Source organism: Octodon degus, unplaced genomic scaffold (genome assembly GCF_000260255.1).
Source record: "Octodon degus isolate 3935 unplaced genomic scaffold, OctDeg1.0 scaffold00065, whole genome shotgun sequence".
NCBI lineage: Eukaryota > Metazoa > Chordata > Mammalia > Rodentia > Octodontidae > Octodon > Octodon degus.
This window is the reverse complement of record NW_004524641.1, coordinates 384549-397431: the sequence shown is the minus strand read 5'-3', so window position 1 is coordinate 397431 and position 12883 is coordinate 384549. Positions and strand designations below refer to the sequence as shown.

The 12883-nt window shown below is 42.8% G+C and overlaps 1 protein-coding gene across 1 annotated transcript in view; it reads right to left on the bottom strand.

The window, feature by feature from the left end:
• Znf385b (zinc finger protein 385B) overlaps positions 1–12883 on the bottom strand; it is a 405545-nt gene that overhangs the window by 302637 nt on the left and 90025 nt on the right. Inside the window, exon 6 of the mRNA XM_023719177.1 lies at positions 9156–9473. Coding sequence (XP_023574945.1) covers positions 9156–9473 — 318 coding nt within the window. The remainder of the gene's footprint in view (positions 1–9155; positions 9474–12883) is intronic.

The following is a 12883-nucleotide window of genomic DNA, read 5'->3' as shown; positions in this document are numbered from 1 at the left end:
TATATATAATGTTACAGCACCTTAAAACAGCAATCCTAGGACACTGGACTTTAGACCCTGGGCCTGGAAAACATAAACTCTCTTCTAAGAATGTTTCCTGGCTGCCCTTGGGGCCTCGACTTGGGGAGAAGTCCTGGAGGCACTTCTGTGAACAGAAGTCTTCCTCTTCGCTGTACAAAGTATAGCAGAACGTACAGACCGAGTACGATCACAAAGCCATTTTCCACATGAAGAAGGTAATAGCATGTGTCATTGTGACAGGACAACACCATGTTGAGCATTATTTCTTCAGCAGCCCAAATGGTACCCTACTGGTCTGATGGAGTAATAAGTACCCCAATGGGTCAGTAACATCCCAGGATTCAGATCAGAATGTCCTTGTACGCATCGCATCACATCTATATAAACAGGTGAACTTGCAACATGTGCAAGCCCATAGCCTCTGGGCTTGTAAGGAAAGCACTGAACGCGGGTACCAGGGTAAGAGCCTGCCGCAGCCTCCCTGGCTGCTTCAGATTCTTCACGTAATCAACAGAAGAGTGTGCGTGCCTGACCATTGCCCCAAAACCCAGCTACAGAAGAGCACACGTGCCAGGGATAAGTACCAATGCTGCGGCCAGCTGTAGCGCTGGCCAGGGAGGTCTAACCTGAATTAGTCTCCTCCATACACTGCTGTTAACATTTGTGCGAAGAAAGTTGCTCAGTCAGGGTGACAACACAATTCAACAAGCCCCAGTGGAACCTGAACTCATTAATGTGACATTTCCACTGAGTCAGCTACTGAAAGCTACTCTCTGTAGATTAGCTGAAAAGAGACAACATTAATATTCCACAAAGACAGCGAGATTTTTAGGAGTGCCTTTGAAGACTCAAATCACTCACCCACTGAGCATTTTTGGCTTAATTGGCTATGACTCAATTTTCACACAGAAAGGGTTTTGGGTACTTGGTTTTCAGAATCTAAAATCTAATACTGGGTGTTAAACAACCTTATATTTTGGTATATATGATAGACATAAAAGTTCAGAGCGCAAAGCAGTCTCAAAGCACTCAAAGCAGAGGACTATTTATGTTTAACTGAAAAGGGATCAGCCACCTCTTTTTTAATTATAAAATTCATTCGAATTCTTTTATATATTGATCCCTTGGAGTCCTGTACCAGTATAGTCAACACACTTGTTCAACACTTTTTATCTACAGAATACAGAGTACAGAACACAGAGTTGTTTTATACACTTTCTCGGCTCTATCTCAGGCATAGCACTAGCTTTCTGACTTCTAAAACGGACAAGGTTGTGCGTGGAAGTTGAAGCACTTTGGAGAATGGAGATTATTTACTTGAGCTTTCACTTTATTTCCAAACTGCTCTAGTTTCTCTCATTCATAAAGAACACTAACCTCAAAGAGCTTCCAATGTAAATCTCAATTAAATTTACCTGGGTGGAACAGATGTGGGTCACCAATTCTACTTGTGCTAAAGACAGTCAAGATTTTACAAAATATTTGAAAACTAAACAGTGGCCAATTCTGGGTAGGATAAAGAATTATAAATTATGTCACCATCTTCTACTGTATCATCACTCGGTCTGAATTACCCCAAGTAGGAGATGACTCCAGGGACCCCTCTTTAGGAGGCAGAATTTATGCTAAGAGAAGCAGATCCCTTTCCTCAAAGTTCCAATTTGGTAAATTTTGGCTAAAACCTTTTAAGTCTATACTTTCATTAAAACTATAGGGAATCATATGGACTATAACCAATAAATATACTGTACAAATTAGTCTATGAAAAAGGTTTTATAGACTTATAATTAGGAGGGCTAGGGAAATAAGTGTACTGTAAATAATTTAATCTCATGCCTCATAGTTAATGACTTACATAGTGCATTACTCAGTTCTCTTACGGGGAGACACTCAACAGACCTCCACCGTGACACCTGCACTTTGCAAAACTCAGATTTCCAGGCCAGATGCCAAAAGGTAAATTGACTCACCAGAAATGTAGGATGAAGCATTTAAACTATGTTCTCTTGCAAAAACAAAAGGCATTATAGGATGGACACTAGATTTAATCTGATACAAACCTACCATCTAACATTTATGTTCAGACCTAATATCTCTTTAATTGGAATGCGATTTCTTCCATACATGGGACAATACTAACATTTAAATAGTTAACTATTGTCTCTGCACACTGTAGACAGGTTTCTTCTATTCACCTTCATGTATTCATTCTCTTTCCCTCCCTCCCTCTCTTTTCTCACCTCTTATTACACAGACACACACACACACACACACACACACACACACACACCCTTGTCAGCTGTGCCTTCACTTTCAATAAAATAAAATAGCAACAAAAACAATGAAGAATTTCAAAACAAGGTGATAGGAAATTAACAAAGGCTACTACATTCCATACTGTTATCTTCAAAGTAGTTGCTCAGATTACCAGATACAGGCATGCAAAATTAAATAGCCACCAAAATGATGTAAGGAACTAATCTCTTACTTTCAATAGACTACTGGCACCATCTGGTGGTCATCCTTTTGTATTGCAGCCAGAAGTTTGATTTGAGGGACAAATTTAACACCTTGTGAGATGTCACGTGATAAACTTGACCAACGTACTTAACATTCCAAGTGTAAGAATTGGCAGTGTAGCCAAATGGTGGTGCGCTCGCCTACCAGGAGGCAAGTGCTTGGTGTGAGCCTCCTGCTGCTGCTCATGTCAAGTGAGTGTAGAGAAAGGATCAAATCCCCCTATAGATAGGGCATCGGAGACAGCTCAGCGGCCTAAGAGCCTGCCTGGCAAGCGCAAGGTCCTAAGCTCAATCCCTGGTACAAAAAAAAAAAAAAAGAAGAACAAACAAACAAACAAAAAATATGTATGTTTTCACAGTTGTCAAATCTGTCCTAATATCCGGACCCGACAAGCTGATTAAGAGCAATAAGCTGTTTTTCAATGTAGACTGGGAATGAAAGTAAGAACGTTATAGGGGACAGGGAACAATCCATGAGGCTGGGGACATTGAAAGTTAAGCACGCACTACAGCAGCAAGGCAAGTGGCACAGTACGAGATCGTGCGCCACCATCCTGCAGCCTGGTTCTCATCCCACCTCCAAGCCGTCACGGGCACATCCTGCTGCAACACGCCTGAGCTCTTCATCTGCCTTACCCTCTCCCACCACCCCTCCCATCTTCAGCCTACCATCAACATGATCTCAACTTGAAATTTCTAAGGCCTAATAAAAGATGCCATTTTTCAAGTGGAGACAAAGTGTGCTTCTCTGGCCTGGCTGGGGCCTGCTTTACAGTCGCACAGAGCTCCTTGGCTATGCTGTGTTCCCAAGTCGGGCTCAGCCACTCCCTCAAGCACAGTCCACTGCTCAGGAGCCAGGCTGAGCCAGCACCGACCAGCACCGACCAGGAGAAGCCTGGGACAGACGAACCTGAGCAACTGCCAGCTCCTGCAGCTTCGGGGTGGCCGCCTGTGAGCCCAGCACAGAATCGTGATTAAAGCAAAATACATTTAAGAAAATCACTAAATTCTTCTGCCTACTTTCCCAAACTTCCGTGTTTTTTCTAGTTCTCTCTGCTCCAACCACATCTCTGCTTTTTGAATACCCCAAGATCTCTTCACACCTTTTGCATCATTTTTTTCCACTCCCTTTTCATGACTAATGTCTTTCTAGTCTGAAAATTTCAGTCTTCAATGAGAATTAGAAATCCCCGTGGAATTCACCAAAGGTGAGAGAGGAAAATGCTATTTCAGTTAATAAGCAGTCGGGGGAAGGGGCGGAGTCAAGCGTGATATGACGAAGGAGAAGCCCTAAATTCTTTTCATTTTTATTGAGTGAAGAACTTGCTACAGAAGTTATGAGAGATAATGTAGGGTCTACAGAAGATCTCAGCCTTGGAACTGTCGCAGGGAAGGATTCCAGGCTCGCTTCTTCCCAGTCTCCTCATCCAAGTGGGAGGTGAAGCACACAGACCTCACTACAGGTATCATTTCACCCTTTTCTCAAAGACGTCGGTCTCCAGTACACCGCAGAGCAAGGCCAGGTCTGCCTCTTTTGCCCCAGGACAGCAGCACTTCTTTGCTTCTGGTCTGATTGTCTTATTTTTAAATATTACTTGTGCTGAAGTGCTGCCAAGAGCAGAATCACAGGTCACTTTTGAAAGCGACCCTTTTCCCACCCCAAGGAAACAGGGATCCTTAAAACCCTAGAATAAATCAGTCCTCCTCATAGTCCTTGGCACAACACGAATCCCCATGACACGCACTAACTTTGTCTGAGGACGCAGGCACCGCAAAATGTAAAATTAATACTACTCTCTCCACCTGGAGAATGACCTGCTTCTGACTCAATGGAGGAGGGTACCCCCAAGGTATCACCAGTGCGACTGAGATGGGGGGAGCCCCCTCCTAACCCCAGCCTTGCCTCTTCCACAGCCAGGTAAGTCATCCCAAACATAGCAGCAGTGGCACCTTCCTCATAAACCTGCTTGGCAGCCTCAGGACCAAGCTCCCTGGTACAACATCAGGCACGGAGTTAGGGCTTCTTTGACCATCAGACCACAGCTTTTCTGCTAGCCTTCACTGTTTTATGATGCAATGAAAAGGGTGGAGTTGTTTCTGGAGTCCTCAGGGGTGAATCCTGTTTGGTGGGGTTTTGGGGATTTGTCACTCTACTTCCAGGGCATCACCCTTCTCTTTCCTGGGCCAGTGGATTCCCCAGGAAGAAGTCAAAGGAATCCAAAGAGGCCTCTTTTCTCTCCTCATCCCTAACCATTACCCAAGTATGCATGTATTTCAGGAGAGATGTTTCTTTTCCAGGCTCAAAATCCTCCTGGATGAGTTAGACTGGTGTTCTCTAAGTGTAAGTTTGAACCAGCAGCTTCAGGACTATCAGGGAAGTTGTAAGAAATACAAGCTTTCAGGCTTCACCCCAGACCTACTGAATTGGCAACTAAGGGAATGGACCCCACAAATCTGCAGGTTAAAAACCCCTCTGAGTGACTGTAATTCCTGAGTGATCTAATCTAAATTTGGAGAACCCTCAGATTGGGTTGCCAGCCGCTTGTGGAGTATAAATTATGTAGGTTTTGCATCCTCAGAACATGAGCATGGTGATTGAGGCACAGAAGATGGGAACTGTCGCGGTGTACACACTGTGGACAGAGGGGGCCCGAACGGCGCCACCAGCCGTCCTACATCAACAGTGGCTATTCTGTGCTACATTCCCATCTTAGTTACTTCACTGTTGCTCATACAACATATCTGCCATCCGCAAGTTAAAGGAGGACATGTCTATTCTGGCTCACAGTTTATAGAGGTCTCAATACATTTGGCTGGTCTCAGGACATGGTGGCATGGCAGAGGGACACTGCAGAGGAAAAATGGTCCCTGGCATGGTGTTCAGGAAGGAGAAGGCTTACCTCTTCCTCTTTTATCCCTTCAAGGCTATCAGCCCCTTGCAGGCTGGGTCTTCTCTCTTCAGTAAATCCATCATCCACATCCAGACCTGTGCTAAAACCCTTGGTGAGCTAATCTAGTACCACACAGCCATGATTCAGTCCCGCCCCAAAGCAGGGCTCACAAGTGGCTGAGGCTGGGGGAAACCAGAAGGAACAGTGCCCATGGGCAATACCTGAGTGGAGGGTTTTCTCGGAGTCCTCCTAGCCTTTTGTCTTTCTCACTGTCTTTTACTTAACCATTCTGGTAAGTAATATAATTAAATCTCATCATGATCTGATTTCCCTGATGGCTAACGATGTTAAGCATCTTGTCACAAGGCTGATTTATCATGTTTGGCCTCTTCAGTAAGATTCTCATCTTTTGCCCATTTTCACTTGCATTGTTTGATTCTTTACTGTTGAAGGCTTTTGTTTGTATTTCTTATGTTATTGTTTTATTTGAGACAAGGTCAAACTACATAGTTCAGTCTGGCCTTAAACTCACTGTGTCACCTAGCCTGGTCTCAAACTCTCAGAGTCCTCCTTCCTCAGCCTTCCAACTGCTGGAATTATAGGTATGCTTCACCATGCCTGGCTTTACTGTTGAGCTTTTAAAGCTCATTATACATTCTTAATATTAGACCTCTGTTGGATATATGATTTTCCAATATTTTCTCCTATTTGAGTGTTTGTTTATAAGACAGACTACCTTTTTCTGCTTTAGTTAATACTAGCCTTATAAAATAAGTGGGTAATTGTCTCTTGCTCCTTTGTTTTCTGGAAGAGATTGTGTAAAATTGATGTTCCTGGGTCTTCAGATGGTTAGTAGAAATCTCCAGCAAAGTCACTGGCTGTGGATCCCAGTTCTGCTCCCATCGATACCAATGCAGGACTGAAGAGGAACAGGAAGTAACCTCTCCAATGTACAACCATAGAGCATCAGGGCTCCTCTTTGTAAGGTCACCAATGACTGTGGATCAAAAACAACTCATGATTTTGACATTTTTACCTAAATTACTTCTTTAAAGACACTATCTCCAAACAAGGTCACATCCTGACGTACTGGGAGGAAAGACTCCAACACTTCTTTTTTAATGAGTGTGTTGGGGATCACAAATTATAAACTGAGGCCAGAGCCAAGAGGCCTTATTGGTCCTTAAATGCTGTGAGCTCCAGGGTAAGATTACATCAGCATAGGATCACTGCTGCCCTCTGAGTCATCCAAACTGGTCCTCATGGGCATGAAATCCTCTTGTGTTTAAGGTCACTACTGCTCTCTGAACCATCCGATCATCCTTCCGATTACGGTGTGCAGCCAATGACAAGTGACTCACTGGCTCCGAGTGTCACTGTATCTGCCTATCTGACCTCCCAGGCCCCCTTTTATGAAGTACTAAATTTGTTTCTGTTTTTTCTTCATTCTTTTATTACACCCCCATCCAGGCAGATGGAGATCTTGGCCAGGCCCCCAATATGAGGGCAAACACAATTCAATTTATCATTTCTAAATCCAAGCAATGGGCAAGAAGAGCAGACTGGAAATTTGCCCCATAATCAGGTGACTGTTTTGTCAGCTTTCCTAGTGCTACCTGAGCAGGGACAAGAATTCCCTCATATCCAACTCCAACCCTGCCTGCCTGGGCCCCAAGACTTTTTAAAATGGACTCTGAATGTCCCTTCAAGCTCCTCAAGTTGTGAGTATGAGAGTACAGGCTACATGCTCACCAGGGCTAGCACAGAGTGTGAGGAAGAGGCACACACAGCCAAGGAATGAGCATTTGCCTACCGTCAGGGTTAGGCACAAAGCTGGTACTGTCTCTCAAGGGTCTGTCAGTGCCTAAGGGACCACTAGGGCAAGCCCTTGTCTCACAGGCAAAGAACAATCACCAACCAGGAAGAGTATCACAACTTGCGCAAGTTGTAAAGTGAGGTAAAAACTACCTGTCAATCCCTGTGTGATTCCTCGGTCCGGGGCTGAGCATGTAGTTGAGAAAAAGTACAGGGAAGGGGATGGTACCTGGACCTCCACAATAAGTTCTGGGGTCCATGCAGTCACATCTCAATTTGGCAATGAGATAGATATTTTAGAAATAGAACTGAATCTTCTACACCAAAGAGTGCTGATTTTACAAAAGTAGGAAGTTACAGGCTGAGAGCACATTAAAAGAGCTGCTACCCAGCAGGAAACAGAAACTTCATAGATCAAAACTGAGCAAAATGACTGGAAAAAAAAATGAAATGATGTCAAGCTTGCTCTTCATTGAGCCAAGACTCATAACAGTGGAGAATGTCAGGTGCACACATCATAGAACTGCGACAGAGTCCATTTCAGACCCTGCTGTTTTGCCTAGTGGGTTAGCGTAGACAATTTCCCCTCTCATTAGTTATTCTTCAGAAATATGACTTTTTAATGACTACAGTGTCTAAAGGCAGTTGATCTCACATGTAATTCATACCTTTACTTGAGCTATTTTTTGTTTGATACCAGTTTTTAAACTAACACCAAATTCCTGATGTAAAAATAACAAGCTTATTAATGTATCTGTGAATAAGTGTGATCATCATAATAAATAGAAACCAAGAATTAATTTTTCTACCATTGTAAGTGTGTATGTTCTATCCTAGATGTCCCTTGACATTCTTTCACAGCATGGTAAGTACGATGATAGGAGAAAATAGTTTAAAGCAATTAAGCCCTAAACTAGCTGAAAAGTAGTTAGGTTTAGAATAAAATATAAAAATGATATAATTGCAGCACAGTTTTCACTGGTATCTGATGTGGGTTGTGGATGATTTTCCATACTCAAGTAGCAGCATGGAGTGAAATCCTGACAAATGGCTGCTCTACGTCACTGCACTTTAAGCTGAGATCAGAGCAAATACTTGGAAGAGCGAGGCTTGGAGCTCTTCTGTCATGCTCAGCAAGTGGCCTGCCTTCGCCTTTTGCCAGTAGAAGGTCTGCCTGCTACAGAAATCTACCCTGTGGCTTGCAGTAAGTGTCACAGTCTTCATGAGTTCTGTCCCATGAGGCCACCCATTGGCCACCAGTGTGGTAGAGAAAGAGTAGCCCAAGGATAAAATAAAGACTCAAAAACTTCAGAGAAGATGTGGGAATATAAATTTGCTAACCTTCTATTTCCATCAACAAGGAAAGAATGAGAGAAAAGTGAAAACAAAACAAAACAAAGCAAGATGGTGGAAGCTCAGAGGCGCACCTTGTGGGTCTGGGCAATGCCTGTTCCCGCTGGCAGAAGGCCACAGCACACTGCTGGCAACACTATGAGCACAGGATGAGGCCAAGGCACAAGATCAGTGCTCCCTTTCCACAGCATGAGGGTTATTAGTAAAGCTTTAGGTTTTCATGTACTGTCCAGGTACACACCACCCAAATACAGCAGCTACAGAACTGTCAAGAAAGCCTAACTTTGCAGAGAGGGAAAAAATTGACATCACTGACCCATTTTAAATACATTTCAAGATACATTAGGAAATGTTAAGACACTTAGGGGTGTGTGTGTGTGTGTGTGTGTGTGTGTGTGTGTAAATATTCTGAGAGGAGACCAACAGCTAGTATGTTTTACCTATAGGAGAAATAGTAAGTAACAAGATGGTAGTTTTAACTAAAAGCTGTCTCGCTGTAATGCTTCACTTTAATCATTTGTCCCCGAAGCACCTGGGAGCTGGGACCCCTTCCTACCTGTGCTGGAGTTGCTACTGGGGCTGGCCAGCAGGAGCCCTGAGCCCTGGGCTGTGGGCACGGGCTGCCCATTGCTCAGCTGCTTGACCCGTTTGCGGTGGGATTTGCCGTTGTAATGGACCTGCGCCTGGGCTGCGGAGTTCAGCTGGATGTTGCACACGTCACAAAAAGAGAACAGAATTTTCCTTTTCTCTTCACTTAGCTGGTCTTCAGGCCTGTCGTTCTTTATCCCTTTTTCTTCAAAGCCCCGTAGAAAAGTTGCCATATTCATAATTCCATCTTCAAGGTAGTTGCTAGGGCTTAAGGAATACTCTGTACCTGGAAAACAAAACAAAACGTTATAGGTGCTTGTAAATTCATACACACTTATTTTCTAGTATGATTACAATTAATTTTTAATGGTTTGATGTAGCTAGATGTCCCCCAGCCACTTAATGGTCGCTCTTGGAAAAAGTCTTCAGAAGTACATGACTGAGCACATTGGTTTTGAATAGGAGCCCCCTTATCTGGAGTGCTTTGTACCCGTCCTTGTTCTCCATGGTTCACCCTTTATCTGCTTTGCTCTTTATACTCCTGGCTGCCTGTGAGCTCTCAACTAGCACATTGCCTTCTAGTTATGGTTTATATGTAGCTGTCCCCCCAAAGCCACCTGTGCTCATAGGTGGGGTTTTTGAGCTGCCTGGATCTAGGCTGTGTGATCCTAGGACTAAGGGTATAGGGCACTAAATTAGTCCACCCACTGAAATTAGCATAGTTCTACGTGTGGATCATGGAAGCCCCACCCTGGCTGTGTGTGGCAACAATCAGTAGGCTTGTAGCCTGGATGGAACATAAGGGGACAGAGAGAAGGTTGGGTAGTGACTGCTGCTGCTCACTGCCTTCTGCCTGCCATGCCATGAGCTGTTTCTCCTCTACAGTGGACCTCTGTTCTGCCACCCCGCTTTGGAGCTAGTAAGCTACAGACTAAAACATCTGCAAACTGTGAGCCAAAATAAACCTTTCCTCCTTTAACTTGTGGGTGTCAGTATTTTGTCTCAGCAACAAGAAAAATAGCTAAGACATTTCTCCAAGGGACCCTCTCTGACTCTAAAAAGAAGACGGGCCGGTGTATGCCACATGATTGTGTCTCACAGCACCTACCAAAGTATGCATTTAATATGTATTTGTGCAATTATTTGTTGATGATGGGTTTCTAATTAAAGTATAAACTTTGTAAGAGCAGTAACTTCATCCTGGGATATTTCTTAGGCCTACTACTCTACCTTTTACATAACACTTAGCTATTGCAGGAGGAAATGAATAGATGTTCATTTATTGTATTGTGCAAAAGTATCCTGTGTGTATAGATGTGAATACACATACAATGGGCACACATCTGTATATACACAAACAGACACACACCTTAACAGGGAAAGAATAATGCCAAGACACAGTGTTTCTGCAACTTACATTGGGTTGTATTTCTTTATAAATCAGCCAGTGGGAATTCACACATATTTTCTGATTGATGTAATGAAACAATTTGGTTTTGGGTTCCTAGATTAGCCCACAGACATCAACTTAATCTTTGATAAACTTGAAATGTACAGCATCTGAAATACAAAATAACATAAATACAATATGATAATTAATTTATTTTTTAATTTTATTTTTTATTCATTTTGATGAGAAAAAAGATAAAATACTAATGAAACAGTCCCAAAACAAGTTAGTAGGGCAGTTATAATAATTAACACGTTGCATGTTGTTGTCTTCATAGTAGTTATTCAGAGGACAAGATGCAGACATGATATTTTGTCTAAACAATATTAGTACAAACTTTCTTGTCAAAAACTAAAAGAAAGTAGCTGCATATCTATCCTAACTATCTTGTGCATACATATACTTTTACTTTTTTTTCTTGCAACAAAAAGGTCCTTTATTTGTACTTTTGCAAAGTTAGTAACACATGACACAAGGTTGCCTAGCGACTAATAGCTGACCTTAACCAGGCCCAGATGTTTATCTCAGGACTGAGGTAGCTTGTTAGTTTTAGGCACTGAGACCTAGTCCCACCTACACACATTTGATCAATTTCCTAGCTTCCTTGGCTTCCAACATATCCCCCTTTTTCATTTTGTTTTGTCAGAGATGGGTGCTCCATTGCAGCTAGAGATGTTATATTTGGAGAAGACTTCAAAGGACCTTTTCATACTTCATGCCAGTCCAAAGATTGTAGGTACTTAAATTCAGCAAAATTACTCAATATAGTCCAATAGTTCAAATCCACTGGCACCCAAAAAAGAGTAAAAAGTCAGACATAATTCTAAGTGCTATTTTCTTCTTCATTTATTTAGATAAGGGTATAGGGATCTTTCTAAGATTCCAAAGGGGATTTTGCAGTACCTTTAGACCCATAAATGATGGCAACTACTTTGGCTTTTTTGTTGTTGTTGTTGTTCAGTTATACTTTAAAATCAGTGAGTTTCCATTTTAGCTAACTCCAGGTAACCAGTATTTTCATATTATCAGTGTGACTATAACCATCTTGGGGGTTCTCAACTTAAGTAGAGAAAATTCTCCAAGTAGACAGGGATAAGCAATAAGATAACAATGAAAGGAATAGATCCACCCAACCCCAGGCCCTGTGAGTGTGTGGGAGAACTTCTGCTCTGTCCTACACCTGCCAACCCAAGCCCAGGCCCAAGCTGAGGCCTGCTGTGTGAGAGAGGCCTTTACCAGCGTTCTCCAAACCTCCCCCACCCGTCCAGAGACAGCACAACCCGCCCTCTGAGTGAGCACTTCCACCACGTTCTTGGGAGTCCTGTAGACCCACCAAAGCCCAGTGAGTGTGTGGGAGAGCTTCTGCACTCTCCTGCCCCCTATACCCCTCCAGACCCAGCCCAGGACTGGCATACAGGTCTGGGGTGAAACCCTACAGCTAAAGTCCCTGCAGTGAGACTAGGGTCAAAACCACACAGCTAATCCAAGAATAGAACATCTTGCCAGAGGGGCACAGTGGAACCACCTCCAAGGGCAAAAGCAAGGAGCTGAGCACAGTAGTCAGACCCAAGCCAGGCACACCTGCATGAATCAGAACTTGGTATATCAGTACCTGAATTTCATTAGGTGATAAGGATATAACTGCACTAAAACTCTACACCAAAGGTCATAGGTCAGAGCTATAAGAAATGATAAAGACAAGGAGGAAAATGCAACCTCAGGGCTCGAGCCCACCCATAACAAGTGCAGAGGACACTAGCTCAGATGAAATGTATGAATAAATAGCGTCGGAAGCAAAAAAACAACAGCAGAAAGGTATAGAGCAACACAGAGCAGAATTAATTTCTGAAGCAAAAAAGAAATCTCTGAATTCATAGCATCTGAACTAAAGAATCAAATGCAGAAACATATGGAGGAAACACAATGCCCATCCAGAACAAATGCAGAAGACACTAGCTCAGTTGAAATGTATGAATTAATAGCACTGGAAGTAAATAAGCAACAGCAGAAAGGTATAAAGGAACTCAGAGCAGAATTAATTTCTGAAATAAAAAAAGAAATGTTTGAATTCATACCATCTGAACTAAAGAATCAAATGCAGAAACATATGGAAGAAACCCAATCTGAAAAAACTCTGCAGTAAAAGAATTCATAACTGCTTCTAAAGAAGACATGGATAAAAAAAAATACAGGAGATTAAAAAATGATGGATTCCTTAAATGAGCAATACAGGAAAGAAATAGATC